The following is a 16792-nucleotide window of genomic DNA, read 5'->3' as shown; positions in this document are numbered from 1 at the left end:
TTTTTTTTTTTTTGCTGTTCCCTTTCTATTTGTTCTAGTTGTGTAGGTAATGTTTGATTCTGTCCCTTATTTTTTGACATGTGCATCTATTGCTGTAAATTGACCTCTGATCAGTGCCTTTGCTGTGTCCCAAAGGTTTTGGTACGATATGTTTTCATTCTCATTTGATTATAGGAAGTTTTTGATTCCATCTTTGATTTCTTCTATTCGCCAGTGGTTCTTTAAGCAGGGTGTTATTTAGTTTCTATGTAATTAATTTTTTTTCCTTATTCTTCCTGTTGTTAATTTATACTTTGATGGCATTGTGATCAGAGAAGATACTTTGTATTATCTCAGTGTTTTGGATTGCTTTGTGGTCTTTTCTGGAGAACGTTCCATGTGTGTTGGATAAGAATGTGTACTTTGCAGCTATTGGGTGGAGCATCCTATATATGTCTATGAGTTCAAGTTGGCTGACTGTGGCCTTTAGATCTTCTGTATCTTTGTTGAGTTTCTTTCTAGACATTCTGTCCTTTACTGAGAGTGGTGTGTTGAAGTCGCCTACTATTATGCCACTTGCAAGCTTTTAAGACCCTAGGCACTATGCAATGAACTAGGAGGTAGAACAGAAGCACTAAACATGTTATTAGACCAATTAACCGGGATGCCCCATGAAACCATGACCCTAAACCTCCAAACCAAGAACCAAATCCCACAAAGTGTTTTGTTGTACAAAAGTAACTTCAGCGGTTGCTCTTCACAATAGCGAAAAGGTGGAAACAACCTAAATGCCCATCAACAGATGAATGAATAAACAAAATGTAGTATATACCTACAATTGAGTAGTGTTCAGCCAGTAGGAGAAATGAAGTCTTGATATATCCTACAATATGGATGGAACTTGAAGACATTATGCTGAGTGAAGTAAGTCAATCACAAAAGGACAAACATTGTATGACCTCACTTACATAAAAAGACAAGAAAATATAAATGTATAGAGACCCCCCCCCCAAAAGATTGCTTTTTTCTGTGTATAAACCTTTTCCTGAGTTTTTATAATAGTGGTCTCATATAATATTTGTCCTTTTGTGATTGACTCAGCACAATGCCTTCCAGATTCATCCATTTGTGAGCTGTTTTGAGGCTTCTTCATTGTTCTTTATTGTTGTGTAGTATTCCTTTGTGTATATGTACCATAATTTGTTTATCCATTCATCTGTTGATGGGCAGTTAGGTTGTTTACATCATTTTTGCTATTGTTAATAATGGTGCAGTGAACATGGGTGTGCATATGTCTATTCGGGTGATGGCTCTTATTTCTCTAGGATATATTTCTAGGAGTGGGATTGCTGGATTGTATGGAATTTCTATTTCTAGCTTTTTAAGGAGGCCACTAGATCGGTTTCCATAGTGGTTGTACCATTTTACATTCCCACCAGCAATGCGTAAGAGTCCCAGTCTTTCTGCAACTTCTCCAACATTTGTTATTTTCTGCTTTTTGTGATTACTGCCAGTCATGTTGGGGAGATGGTATCTCATTGTAATTTTGATTTGCATTTCTCTAATGGCTAGTGGATGGTGTCCTGCTGGTACAGTTGTTAAGAGCTTGGCTGCTAACCAAAAGGTAAGCAGTTCGAATCCACCAGCCACTCCTTGGAAACCCTATGGGTCAGTTCTACTCTGTCATATACAGTCGCTATGAGTCAGAATCAAGTCTATTGCAATGGGTTTGGTTTTTTTTGGTTTTAACGGCTAGTAATTGTGAGCATTTCCTCACGCATTTGTTAGCCCCTGAATTTTTTTTTGGTGAAGGGTCCATATCCTTTCCCATTTTTTAATTGGATTATTTGTGTTTTTGTTGTTGAGGTGTTGAAATATTTTATAGATTAGACCCTTGTCAGGTTTGTCATAGCCAAAAATGTTTCCCAGGCTATAAGTTCTTGTTTTATTTGTTGTTGTTGTTGAACAATATACACAGAAAAACATATACCAGTTCAGCAGGTTCCACATGTACAGTTTAGTAACATTCTTCGAGTTGTGCAATTATTCTCATCCTCCTTTTCTGAGTTGTTCCTCTTCGCTTAATAGAAGCTCACTACATCCTTAGCAGATTATCCAGTAGGCAAGGTAAGGAGAGTGCTTACCTTGCTCACCAGATCATGTGTAGTGAACGATTTCACATGGTTTTCATCACATCGTGCTTACCTTACCTATTCGGTAATCCGCACCTGCCCCTTAGAGTTGCTGTTGTCAGTTTGATCCCTTAAAAGAGCATAATGCTCAAGGCAGACATCCTTTACTAACTAAACTAAAATACTGTTTGGTGTTAAGAAGACTTCAGGGGATATTTTTGGTTTAAAGTTTAAAGATTATTTCAGGGGTATAGTTTTAAGGGTTCATCCAGCCTCCATGGCTCCAGACAGTCTGGAGTCCATGAGAATTTGAAATACTTTTCTGCATAGATTACTTTGTTTTATTTTTGGCATAATACCTACGACTGATTCAAAAGTTCATATTCATTTGCTTAGTTGTTTAATGTCTCCCCACAGTTGAATGCAAACTCCTAGAGGATATTTTTCAGATTTAAGTGCCAAATCCCCATTGCCTGGTACATGGTAGTTGCTCAATGTATGTTTGCTGAATGAAGTAATGGGGCTTGGTGCAAAGTCAACGTTTGGCAAATGCCTCTTTCACAGACTGGAGAACAGAAAAGCTGGGAGGCAAGATGCTGGGGTCCCAGTGCAGCTCTAGGCCTGGGTGCTGCAAGCCCAGCGATCACGTGGGCCCGGCGCCCCCCGCACTAGGGGCGCGGCGGGGGCATGGTGGAGGCGGGGCCGCCCACCCGGAACTTCAGAGTCTCGGTGGCGGCGGTTTCCGGTCGCAGCGGACGCTTCCTGGGGAGGGACTGTCCCGTGGCACCTGGCAGGACAGAGGAAGACGCGGAGAGCTGCGAGCGCGTGCGATGGATAACCACGGCCTGGAGGAGTTCCGCCGGCGCTGGCAGGAGGAGCTGGCACAGGCCCAGGCGCTGAAGAAGCGGCGGCGGCCCGAGAATGCCGAGCGGCGGCCGCGCCGGCCCGAGTTAGTCCCCGGGCGCGGCGAGCAGGCCTCGGGGTACCTGGCACTGGCCCAGGGCCTTCTGGAGGGCGCGGGGCGACCCCCGGCAGCGCGGGCCACCCGGGCTGAGAGGCAGGACGCGGCGAGTCGTTCTCGCTCCCCTCAGGCCCGCGAGGACACCGGGGGAGGAGACCAGCTGGTGGACCAGCTCATCCGCGACCTGGTGAGTGACCGTCGCCTCCTGCCGAAGCCTGGGCTGGCCCCCATTCCTGGGACAAATCCCTCAATGAGTTGGAAAGTAACTCTGTGTGTGTTGTCAATTATGGAACAAAATGAGTAGGAGTACGTGCACGTTTATGCACGCATAAGGTATACTGGAAACAGTGATTCTTTACCGGGGGTGATTTTGTCCACCAGATTTGGCAGTGTCTGGAGCCCTGGTAGTGCAGTGGTTAAGAGCTCGGCTGTTGTCCAAAAGGTTGGTGGTTCGAATCCACTAGCCACTTCTTGGAAGCCCTATGGGGCGGTTCTCCTCTGTCTTACAGGGTCACAATGAGTCGGAATCGACTCGACTGCAATGGGTTTTTGATTTGGAGACAGTTTTGGTTGTTACAGCTGTTCCGGGGGAGCAGGGGAGGAGATGCTGCTGAATATCCTACAATGCACAGGACAGCTCCCCAGGACAAAAAATTATCCGGCCCCAAATGTTAGTTGGTCTGAAGTTGAGAAACCCTAAGCTTGAAGGATACCCAAACTATTAACAACTTTTGCCATTGGGAAGGAGACCAAGAACAAGGATGGGAAGGAATGTTAACTTTTCTTTGTATAGTGTTTGTACTATTTAACTTTTCCTGACTATATCCATTAAAAAAAAATAAGGAGAATCCCTTGGACGCTGTCATTAGGATGAGGGTTCTTTTTTTTTAGTGGGACATTGAGCCCTTGGAGAATCTGGAGGAAGCTAGGGACCCTATTCCATAAAAAAAATGACATGCACGTGTTGGGAGGATCAAGATCCCATGAAACACATGCATGGATTTCAGGTTAGAAGTCAGGAAGAGACAGCAGGTTTAACTTAAATCAGGCCTCTATAGCTTGCCTGAACCAAGCCAAATCCACTGAACGTTGAGTTGATTCTGACTCATAGACACCCTATAGGACAAAGTAGAACGGCCTCATAGGTTTTTCAAGGCTGTAAATCTTCACGGAAGCAGACTGCTACATATTTCTCCTCCAGAGCAGCTGGTAGGTTTGAACGGGTGACTTTTTGATTAGCAGCCAAGTGCTTTTAACCACTGTGCTACCAGATCTCCTCGATATAAAGTAGTAATAATTTTTTTTTTAAATTTTGGTGAAAATATACCCACCAAAACATTTGTCAGCACAACAACTTTCAATTTACAATTCAGTGATGTTGATTACATTTTTCATGTTGTGTCACCATTCTCGCTATCCTTTTCCAAAATATTCTACCAACATTAACACAAACCCAGTTCTCCCCAAACAAAAACTCCCCCTTTTCCCCTGCCTCCCATCCTTGTAACCACTAATAATCTCTGGTGTCTGTATATTTGCTTATCTCACGTAAGTGAGATCATACGATATTTGTACTTTTGCGACTGACTTATTACACTAGGCATCATGTTTTCACGGTTTCATCCACGTTGTGGCATGCATCAGAAATTTATTTCTCTTTACAGCTGTGTGATATTCCATTATATATATATATATATATATATATATATATGCCGCATTTTGTTTTTCCATTTATCTGCTGCTGATGGATGTTTCGGTTGTTTCACAATTTAGCTATTGTGAAAAATGCTGCAGAGAATGTTGATGTACAGGTTTCTGTTTGTGTTCCACACTTCATGTCTTCTGGCTATATACTTAGGATTGAGATTGCTGGGTCATGTGGTAGTTGTTTTGTTTTTGAACATTTTATTGTGGTTTGGGTGAAGGTTTACAGAGCAAGTTCGTTTCGCATTCAACAGTTTCTACACATTTTGTTTCATGACATTAGTTGCAATCCCATCAGTGTGACAGCACTCTACCTCCTTCTTTCCTGAGTTCACTGTTTCCATTTGCCCGTCTTCCCTGCCCCTTCCTGCCTTCTGAACTTCGTTTTTGGGCAAATGCTGTCCTTTTGGTCTTGTATGGTTGATGGTTCTGAGGAGCACATGTTCCTCATGGGTGTTATTGTTTACTTGGTAGGCCTGTCTATTGTTTGGCTGAAAGGTGATCTCCTGGAGTGTGTTCTGTTCCAGGTTTGAAGGGTGTCTAAGGGCCATAGTCTCGGGGGTTACACTAGTCTTTATCAGACCAGTATGTCGGGTCTTTTTTATGAATTTGAATTTTGTTCTACATTTTTCTTCCACTCTGTCCAGGACCTTCTATTATGATCCCAATCAGAGCAGCTGGTAGTGGTAGCTGGGCACCACCCAGCTCTTCTGATCTCAGGCTAGTGGAGGCTGTGGTTCATGTGGTCCATTAGTCCCTTGGACTAATTGTTTCCTTGAGTCTTTGATTTTATTCACCTTTCTTTGCTCTGTACAGGAAGAGACCAGTAGTTGTATCTTAGATGGTCGCTGGCAAGCTTTTAAGACCCCAGACATTACTCACCAAGGTAGAATGTAGAACATTTTCTTTATGGACTGTGTTATGTCAGTTGACCTAGATGTCCCCCAAGTCTATGGTCTAAGCCCTCAAGCCCAGTGACGTAGTACCTCAAGGTGTTTGGTTATGGCTAAGAAGTTTTCCTTCCAGGTGTCTGTCAGTTTGTCATACTGTGGGGGCTTGCGTGTTGCTGTGATGCTGTAAGCTATGCCTCCGATATTCAAATACCAGCAGAGTCACCCATGGTGGACAGGTTTCAGCGGAGCTTCCAGTCTAAGACAGACTAGGAAGAAGGACCTGGCAGTCTACTTCTGAAAAAAATTAGCCAGTGAAAACCTTATGAATAGCAGCGGAACATTGTCTGATATAGTGACAGAAGATGAGCCCCTCAGGTTGGAAGGCACTCAGAAGATAAGCCCCTTAGGTTGGAAGGCGCTCAGAAGATGAGCCCCTCAGGTTGGAAGGCACTCAAAATATGTCTGGGGAAAAGCTACATCCTCAAAGTAGAGTCGACCTTAATGATGTGGATGGAGTCAAGCTTTCGGTACCTTCATTTGCTGATGTGGCTTGACTCAAAATGATAAGAAACAGCTGCAAACATCCATTAATAATTGGAACATGGCATATACGAAGTATGAATCCAGGAAAATTAGAAGTGGTCAGAAATGAAATGGAATGTGTAAACATTGATATCCTAGGCATTAGTGAGCTGAAATGGACTGGTATTGGCCATTTTGACTTGGACGATCACGTGGTCTACTATGCCGAGAATGACAACTTGAAGAGGAATGGCGTTACATTCATCCTCAAAAAGGACATTTCAAGATCTATGCTGAAGTACAACGCCGTCAGTGATAACACCCGTGCACCTACAAGGAAGACCAGTTAATACAACTATTATTCAAATTTATGCACCAACCACTAAGGCCAAAGATGAAGAAATTGAAAATTTTTACCAACTTCTGCAGTCTGAAATTGATCAAGCATGCAATCAGGATGCATTGATAATTACTGATGATTGGAATGCAAAAGTTGGAAACGAAGGAGGATAGGTATTTGGAAAATGTAGCCTTGTGACAGAAACAATGCGGGAGATCGCATGATAGAATTTTGCAAGACCAACGACTTCTTCATTGCAAATACATTTTTTCAATAACATAAACAGAGATTATATGCATGGAACTCACTGAATGGAGTACACAGGAATCAAGTCAACTACATCTGTGGAAAGAAAGGATGGAAAAGCTCAATATCATCCGTCAGAACAAGGCCGGGGGCTGACAGCAGAGCAGACCATCAGTTGCTCATATGCGGGTTCAAGTTGAAGCTGAAGAAAATTAGAACAAGCCCAACAGAGCCAAAGTATGACCTCGAGTATATCCCACCTGAATTTAGAGACCATCTCAAGAATAGATTTGATGCATTGAACACTAATGACCGAAGACCAGATGAGTTGTGGAATGGCATCAGAGACATCGTACAAGAAGAAAGCAAGAGGTCATGAAAAAGACAGGAAAGAAAGAAAAGACCTAAATGAATGTCAGCATCAAGGAAACTCTGTAACTTGCTCTTGAGTGTTGGGTAGCTAAAGCTAACGAAAGAAATGATGAAGTAAAAGAACTAAACAGAAGATTTCAAAGGGTGGCTCGAGAAGACAAAGTGTAGTATTATAATGACATGTGCAAAGACCTGGAGTTAGAAAACGAAAAGAGAAGAACATACTTAGTGTTTCTCAAGCTAAAAAACTGAAGAAAAAATTCAAGCCTCAAGTTGCAATATTGAAGGATTCTACAGGCAAAATATTAAGTGATGCCAGAAACATCAAAAGAAGATGGAAGGAATACACAGAGCTTCTGTACCGAAAATAATTGGTTGATGTTCAGCCCTTTCAGGAGGTAGCATGTGATCAAGAACCAGTGGTACTGAAGGAAGAAGTCCAAGCTGCACCGAAGGCACTGGTGAAAAACAAGGCTTCTGGAATTGATGGAATACCAACAGAGATGTTTCAACAAATGGATGCAGTGCTGGAGGTGCTCACTCGTCTATACCAAGAAATTTGGAAGACGGCTCCCTGGCCAACTGACTGGAAGAGGTCCATATTTATGCCCACTGCAGAGAAAGGTGATCCAACAGAATGTGGAAATTATCGAACAATATCAGTATCACATGCAAGTAAAATTTCGCTGAAGATCATTCAAAAGCAGTTGCAACAGTACGTCTATAGGAAACTGCCAGAAATTCAAGCTGGATTCAGAAGAGATCGTGGAACCGGGGATATCATTTCTGATGTCAGATGGATCCTGGCTAAAAGCAAAGAATACCAGAAAGGTGTTTACCTGTGTTTTATTGCAAAGGCAATTGACTGTGTGGCTCCTAACAAATTATCGATAACATTGCGAAGAATGGGAATTCCAGAACACTTAATTGTGCTCAGGAAGAACCTGTACATAGATCAAGAGGCAGTTTGTTCGAACAGAACAAGGGGGTACTGCTTGGTTTAAACTCAGGAAAGGTGTGCCTCAGGGTTGTATCCTTTCACCATACATATTCAATTTGTATGCTGAGCAGAAAATCCAAGAAGCTGGTCTATATGAAGAAGAACGGGGCATCAGGATTGGAGGAAGACTCATTAGCAATGTGCACTATGCAAATAACACATCCTTGGTTGCCTAAAGTGAAGAGGACTTGAAGCACTTACTGATGAAGATCAAAGACTACAGCCTTCAGTATGGATTACACCTCAATATCAAGAAAACAAAAATCCTCACAACTGGACCAATAAGCAACATCATGTTAAATGGAGAAAAGATTGAAGTTGTCAAGGACTTCATTTTACTTGGGTCCACAGTCAGCACCCATGGAAACAGCAGGCAAGAAATCAGATGACGCACTGCTTTGGGCAAATCTGTTGCAAAAGACCTCTTTAAAGTGTTAAAAAGCGAAGATTCACTTTAAGAACTAAGGTGGGCCTGACCCAAGCCATGGTTTTTTCTGTCACCTCATATGCCTACTAAAGCTGGACAATGAATAAGGAAGACTGAAGAATTAACGCCTTTGATGTCAAAGAATATTGAGTATACTGTGGACTGCCAGAAGAACAGACGAATCTGTCTTGGAAGAAGTACAGCCAGAATGTTCCTTAGAAGCAACGATGGTGAGACTTTGTCTCACATACCTTGGGTATGTTATCAGGAGGAATCGGTCGCTATAGAAGACATCGTGCTTGGTAGAGGGTCATCGAAAAAGAGGAAGACCATCAACAAGATGGATTGACAAAGGGACTGTAACAATGGGCTCACATATAACAATGATCATGACATTTGCACAGGACCAGATAGTGTTTTGTTCTGTTGTGCATAGGATTGCTATGAGTCGGAACCAACTCGACAGCACCTAACAGCAAGAAGTTTTCATAACTATATACATGGATATATTTATAGCACGTACAAATATGTGTATAGAAATATCCTCTGCCAAACCTATATGTGCTGGTGGGTATACTCTCATATGCCATCCCACACCTGTTCAGCTTACATATCTACCTGTGTATCCACACGTAAATTATTGTTTGTTATTATTATTGCAGGATTATGGATGCAATAGTATTTACTGTTGTTTCCTTTTACTCTTGCATTCCTCCCACTGTCTTCCTTTGCCTTGGTCATGTAGTGCTTCCATCTCCCTTATTGTGTATTGTCTTTCCCTTCACCCAAGTTAATACGTGTCTACTATCTAGTGTTCCCCTTTTCCCCTGCCATTCCTGGTAACCATCAAAGAATGTTTCTGTGTGTAAACCTTTTCTTAACTTTTTATAATAGTATTCTCTTACAATATTTGTCCTTTTGTGATTGACTCATCATTATTCTTTAACATTGCATAGTATTCCATTGTGTGTATGTACCATGATTTGCTTATCCATTCATCCGTTGATGGGCACTTAGGTTGTTTCCATCTTTTTGCTATTGTGAATAATGCTGCGATGAACATAGGAGTGCATGTATCTATTTGTGTCACAGCTCTTATTTCTCTAGGCTATATACCTAGTAGTGGGATTGCAGAATCATAAGGTGTCTCTATTTCTAACTTTTTAAGGAAGCACCATACCATTTTCCACAGTGGTTGTATCATTTTACAATCCCACCAACAGTGTATGAGAGTGCCAATCTCCCCACACTCTCACCAGCATTTATTATTTTCTGTTTTTTTTTTTATCATTGCCATTTTGCCAGGGGCTAGGTGATATCTCATGGTTGTTTTGATTTGCATCTCTCTAATGGCTAATGACGGAACTCTGGTGGTGCAGTGGCTAAAGCATTCAGCTGCTAACTGAAAGGTCAGTGGTTTGAATCTTCTGTAAAGATTTACAGCCTTGGAAGCCCTATGGGGCAGTTCTACTCTGTCTTGTAGGGTTACTATGAGTCAGAATTGACTCGACGGCAGTGAATTGTAATAGCTGATGATTGTGAGTATCTCTTCATGTATTTGTTGGGCACCTGAACGTCTTCTTTGGTGAAGTGTCTGTTCATGTCCTTGGCCCACTCTTTAATTGGATTGTTTGTATTTTTGTTATTGGGGTGTTGAAGTTTTCTATAAATTTTAGAGATTAGTCTCTTGTCAGATACGTCGTTGTCAGAATTTTTTTTCCCAGTCTGTGGGTTCTCTTTTTATGCTTTTGGAAAAGTTTTTTGATGCGCACATGTGTTTAATTTTTAGGAGGTCCCAGTCATCTAGTTTATTTTCTGCTATCTGTGCATTGTTAGTTATGTTTGATAGTCTGTTCATGTAATAAATTAGGGCCCTTAGAGCTGCCCTTATTTTTTCTTCCATGATCTTTATAGTTTTAGATTTTACATTTAGGTCTTTGTGTTACTTTTTGTTACATTTAGGTCTGTCTTGTGTTAGCTTTTGTATATGGTGTGAGGTATGGATCCAGTTTCATTTTTCTGCAAATGAATATCCAGTTGTGCCAGAACCATTTGTTAAAAAGAGTATCTCTTCCAGATTTAATGGATTTTGGCCCTTTGTCGAAAATCAGCTGTCCGTAGGTGGATGGATTTACTTCTACGTTCTCAATTCTGTTCCATTGGTCTATATGTCTGTTGTTGTACCAGTACTAGGCTGTTTTGACTACCATGGCTGTATAGTAGGCTCTGAGATCCGGAAGTGTGAGGCCTCCAACTTTGTTCTTCTTCAGTAGTGCTTTGCTTGTCTGGGGTCTCTTTCCTTTCCATACAAAGTTGGTGATTATTTTTACCATCTGTTTAAAGAATGTTGATGGAATCTGTATTGGGATTGCATTATATCTGTAAATCACTTTGGTTAGTATTGACATTTTCACAATGTTAAGTCTTCCTATCCATGAGCATGGTATGTTCTTCCATTTACATAGGTCTCTTTTGGTTTCTTGCAATAGTGTTTTGTAGTTTTTGTATAAGTCTTTTATATCCCTGTTTAGGTATATTCCTAAGTATTTTATCTTTTGGGGGGCTGTTATAAATGGTATTATTTTTCTGATTTCCTTTTTGGAGTTCTCTTTGTTAGTATAGAGGAATCTGAATGATTTTTGTATGTTGATCTTGTACCCTGCCACTTTGCTGAATCCTTCTATTAGTTTCAGTAGCTTTCCTGTAGAATCTCTGGGATTTTCTATGTATAGGATCATGTCTTCTGCAAAGAAGGAATAGTTTTACTTCTTTCTTACCAATTTGGATGCCTTTCATTTCCCTTTTTTGCCTTATTGCTTTGGCTAGGACTTCCAGTATAATATTGAGTAAGAGTGTTGATAGAGGGCATCCTTGTCTGGTTCATGTGGTAGTTCTGTGTTCAGCTTTTTGAGGAACCACCAAACCGTTTTTCACAGTGGCTGCACCATTTTCATTCTCACCAGAAATGGATGAGGGTTTTAGTTTCTCTACAACCTCGCCAACACCTGTTGTTTTCCATTTTTTTGATCATCACCATTCTAATGGGGGTGAGGTAATAGCTCATTGTGGTTTTTGATTTGCATCTCCCTAATGATAGAAAATCTACCACACAAACTTTTCCAATTTCTAATTGTTGGTAATAATTAAAAATAATTAATAACATTAGGTGCTAATGTTATGCAGGTTAAACAAAACCTACCTGTAGACTGGAACTGACTTGGGTCACCAGTTTGTGATCTTTACCTTTGATCTTCCCAAGACTCCCTCTTTGAACCACGGTTGACTCCTGAAAAGGAGGTTTATTTGCATTTGAGACTCCCCAGAAACTCTTAACTGAGGCATATTCATTTGACTTGAAAGGGAAGATAATAGTCACTTACCACTTCCCAGCACTTCAATTACTTCAGCCTATTAGTGCACTCTGTTATGTTGGTGCATCCTGTTGTATTTTTGGTGCAGTCTCTTCTTCTTCAGTATCATCACTGGAGTAAGAACAACTAATAAGTTAGTAGTTAAGACTTAATTTTTCTCTTAATGAGCATGTGAACAGCCCTGTTTAATGGACCATTGGTGGATAGGTACAGTTGAAATGAAAACTTAGAAATGAGTCCTTTTGAGCTCCATCTTCTCTTAAAACTTAAATAATAGCACTTATAAACCATTTCTTTTTAGGTGGTGAGTTGAGAATTTTTAAGTTGGTATGTACTTGATAGTCTTCTTGATATATATTTAATCTAGTGAAAGAAATTACATAACCCTAGAGAATTTCAAAGGCAATAGGCATTTTCTCTAGGTCCAAGATTTTGATTTTCAGGTCTGGTAAGAGCTTTAGTACTGCTGGCCAATATTTATCACTTACTAATATCGGTATTTAACATGTCAGAGCCTGCTTCTGTAGTGCCAACATGAAGATCATTTTAATGGCTTAACTTTCTTTGTTTTTAAGTTAGAAGCAAATAAGGAAACTCTCTAATGTGAACACCCCTGGTCTGGTTAATATGAAATGAGAAGACAAACTCATCCAAATGAGAACTCATTAGTTGGCTCACCTGGTACGACTTCCCTTCCTCTTTGCTTGTCCTTTGCCGCCTTTTAAGTCTTAGCTTGAATTCCATCTCCTGTGTTAACTGTTCCCGGATCCCTCCTTCAGCCCACAGTTTTCTTCTTTCTCTCTTTCCCCCAACTAAAAAGTTCTTATTGTCAGTGCCATTTATTGATTCATGTTATTCATGAGTTAACATGTTTCTACTTAGGTACATTTTGAAATGCTAGAACATCTTTGTAACTTAGGTCATCACTTCATTGGAGGGTACTGCTGCTTGAATCAGCTTGGGGTTCATTCATTCCTTCCACAGATATTCATTAAATGGCTTCTAAGTATTGGACATTCTTATAGGCACTGAGAATACAACAGCAAACAAGACAGAAAACAACAACAACAAAAAAAAGTGCCCTTACATTCTAGGGACGAGGGAGGTAGACAATGAATACGTAAATAGACAATAAATACTCTGGAGCAAAATAAGCAAGTAGAGGGGACAGGGTATCTCTCTGTTAGGGGAGGGGCTACAGTTTTAAAGAAAGCTGTCCAAGAAGGCTTTCCTGCGAAGGTCCCTTTTCCTGGAAGATGTAAAGGAGGCGAGGGAGCAAGCATGCAGATCTCTGGGGAAGGCATTGTAGACAGAGAACAGCAAGTGCGAAGGAGAACGGCAAGTTCGAAGGCTCGAAGCGTCCCATGCTTGGTTTAATGCTTTGCTGTTGCTATCTTGAAATTTCTTAATCAGTTTTGAACACTAGACCCTGCAAATAATGTAGTCAGTCCTGATGGTGGGAACGTGCTTGGGGCCGTTGATATGAAACTCTGATTTCTCCTTTCCACAAACAAATCCATATCCACATGTACCTCTCTCATACCTGCTGTTTCTTGAGGCAGAGCTCCTTGCTCGCCCTAACTTCTCTCCCAGTTTAGACTCAAACGGGGCTTTAAAAGCTGAGGTCCATCCTGTTCTGACTTCCTTCATCCTCCTGCAGCACTCGCTCCCCTGATCTTTTAGATTGACCTTTTCTATCTCCATCCCTTGCCACAGTCCGCAGGGGAACCAGACCAGTAGGTGGTGAATGAGAAAGTCTCCAAGTTGCAGAGTCCATTCCAGTAAACTAGTGATAAATCAGATGCCACGCACATCTATCATGCATCTGTGTGTGCAGGGTGCTGCGGCTGCTTAGATCCTGTGGTGTTAAAGTTCAGTTATATCATCCCCGCTTGCCATCAACAAATATTTGTTGAACACCTTTTCCTTCTCATAGTGAGGCATGAGGATTAGGTTAAATGTTAAGAGACAAATCGGCTTTTTGTGGATTGTTTGGGAGCTTAACCACTCTTTCTAGCATTGTTTCCTTGGAGAAATGATTTCCAAGTTCTAAATAGCTGACTTACTAATGAACTTTTGGCATACCTTGGGGGCCTATCTGTATTGCCTGTTGTCGTCTTCGGTGTTTATTTCAAGTGAAAGTGACTTAGCTCTGGAAAAGATTTTAAGTTCTTTGAGTGTAGAGATCATTTGCAAACAGCACCCTTCTCCTTACCCCCAGCATATGGCATGGCCCTGAATACAGATAGTATTATGAACACAAAACACCTTGTTTTAAAAATGTATTGCTTTTCTGTGTCTGTGAAAATATTGCATGTTTGTGAAAATACTTATGAAATGCAGATGAATACAAAGAAGAAAACAAAAACGTCATAATCTCATTGCTCAGAGACTATCACTGTTAACATTTTGGTGGACTTCTATCCATTTTTTTGTTTCTAATTGTATATATAAGTGTAAAGAAGTCCTGGTGGTGCAATGGTTAACCACTTGGCTGCTTAGTGATAGGCCGGCAGTTCGAACCCACCAGCCACTCCAAGGGAGAAAGATTGTGGCAGTCTGCTTTCGTAAAGATTATCCATTTCTGTCAAGTTGATTCTATTTATTTATTTATTGTTGTAATAAAATGAAGTTTACATTTCAAGTTAGTCTCCCATACAGAATTTTTTTTTTTTTAACATTGTTATGAGACCCCAACCGCTCACCCCATTCTGCGACAGCACACTCCTCCCCTCTGCCCCTGATTCCCCATGAACATTCAACCAGCTCCTAACTCTCTCTGCCTTCCCATCTCACCTCTGGACAGAAGCCGCCCCTTTGGTCTCTTGTATCTACTTGACTAAGAGGCATATTCTTCACAAGTATCACTTTATGTCCCACAGTCCAGTCCAATCCCTGTCTGAAGAGTTGGCCTCGGAAACTGTTTTAGTTCTGGGGTGATAGAGAGTCCAGGGGCCATGCTTTCCGGGGCGCCTCCAGTCTTAGACCGTTAAGTCTGGTCTTCTTACTAGAATTTGAGTTCTGCATCCCATCGTTCTACTGCTCCATCAGGGACCCTCTGTTGTGTTCCCTGTCAGGACGTTCATTGGTGGTAGCCGGGCACCATCTAGTTCTTCAGGTCTCAGGCTGATGAAGTCTCTGGTTTATGTGGCCCATTCTGTCTCTTGGGCTAATACTTTCCTTGTGTCTTTGGTGTTCTTCACTCTCCTTTTCTCCAGGTGGGTTGAGTCCCATTGATATATCTTAGATGGCTGCTTGCAAGCTTTTAAGACCCCACACGCCACTCACCAAAATAGGTTGCAGAACATTTTAATAAGCTTTGTTATGCCAGTTGACATACATGTCCCCTGAAAGCATGGTCCCCAGACCCCCCATCCCTGCCATTCTGTCTCTCAAAGTATTTGATTGTATTGAGGAAACTTCTTAGCTTTGGTTTAGTCCAGTTGTGATGACTTCCCCTGTAGTGTGTGCTGTCCTTCCCTTTCCCTAAGATGATTCTTATCTACTATCTAGTTAGTGAATAACCCTCGCCCTCCCTCCCCACCCCCATAACCATCAAAGAATGTCTTCTTCTGTGTTTAAACCTTTACTTGAGTTCTTATAATAGTGGTCTTATACAGTATTTGTCCTTCTGTGACTGACTAAATTCACTCAGCATAATAAGTTCTAGCTTCCACCATGTTAAACGATGTTTCACAGCTTTATCATTGTTCTTTATTGTTGCGTGGTATTCCATTGTGTGAATATACCATAGTTTGTTTATCCATTTGTCCATTGATGGACACTTAGGTTGCTTCCATCTTTTGGCTATTGGGAACAGTGCTACGATGAACATGGGTGTGCATATATCCGTGTGACGGCTCTTGTTTCTCTAGGATATATTCCAAGGAGCAGGATAGCTAGATCGTATTTCTAGTTTTTTAAGGAAGAGCCAAATCGATTTCCAAAGTGGTTGTACCATTTCACATTCCAACCAACAGTGTATAAGTGTTCCAGTCTCTCCACAACCTCTTCAGCATTTGTTATTTTGTGTTTTTTGGATTAATGTTAGCCTTGTTGGGGTGAGATGATGTTTCATTGTAGTTTTGATCTGCATTTCTCTAATGGCTAATGATTGTGAGCATTTCTTCTTGTGTCTTGTTAGTTGCCTGAATATCTTCTTTGGTGAAGTACCTGTTCATATCCTTTGCTCAGTTTTTAATTGGGTTATTTGTCTTTTTGTTGTTGAGGTTTTGCAATATCTTGTAGATTTTAGAGATTAAATGCATCGGATTTGTCATAGCCAAAATTTTTTTTCCCAGTCTGTAGGTTGTCTTTTCACTCTTTTGGTGAAGTCTTTGGATGAGTATAAGTGTTTGATTTTTAGGAGCTCCCATTTATCTAGTCTCTCTTCTGGTGCTTGTGTATTGTTACTTATGGTTTGTATTGTGTTTATGCCATGTATTAGGGCTCCTAGCATTGTCCCTATTTTTTCTTCCATGATGTTTATCGTTTTCGATGTTATGTTTAAGTCTTTGATCCATTTTGAGTTAGTTTTTATACATGGTGTGAGATATGGGTCTTGTTTCAGTTTTTTGCATGTAGATATCCTATTATGCCAGCACCGTTTGTTAAAGAGACTGTCTTTTCCCCAATTAATGGACTTTGGGCCTTTGTCAAATATCAGCTGCTCATAGGTGGGTGAGCTTATATCTGGATTCTGAACTCTGTTCCATTGGTCTATGTATCTGTTGTTGTACCAGTCCCAGGCTGTCTTGACTACCATGGCAATATAATAGGTCCTAAAATCAGGTAGTGTAAGGCCTCCCACTTTGTTCTTCTTCTTGAGTAATGCTTTGTTTATTC

The 16792-nt window shown here is 41.0% G+C and overlaps 1 protein-coding gene across 1 annotated transcript in view; it reads left to right on the top strand.

The window, feature by feature from the left end:
- Nucleotides 1-2911: 2911 nt before the first annotated feature.
- FBXW8 (F-box and WD repeat domain containing 8) overlaps nucleotides 2912-16792 on the top strand; it is a 140430-nt gene continuing 126549 nt past the window's right edge. The window contains exon 1 of the mRNA XM_004379119.3: nucleotides 2912-3259. Coding sequence (XP_004379176.1) covers nucleotides 2942-3259 — 318 coding nt within the window. The 5' untranslated portion in view covers nucleotides 2912-2941. The remainder of the gene's footprint in view (nucleotides 3260-16792) is intronic.

This window comes from Trichechus manatus, unplaced genomic scaffold (genome assembly GCF_000243295.1).
Source record: "Trichechus manatus latirostris isolate Lorelei unplaced genomic scaffold, TriManLat1.0 scaffold00061, whole genome shotgun sequence".
Lineage (NCBI taxonomy): Eukaryota > Metazoa > Chordata > Mammalia > Sirenia > Trichechidae > Trichechus > Trichechus manatus.
The sequence above is the reverse complement of the archived record's forward strand: the minus strand, read 5'-3'. Positions and strand labels throughout refer to the sequence as shown.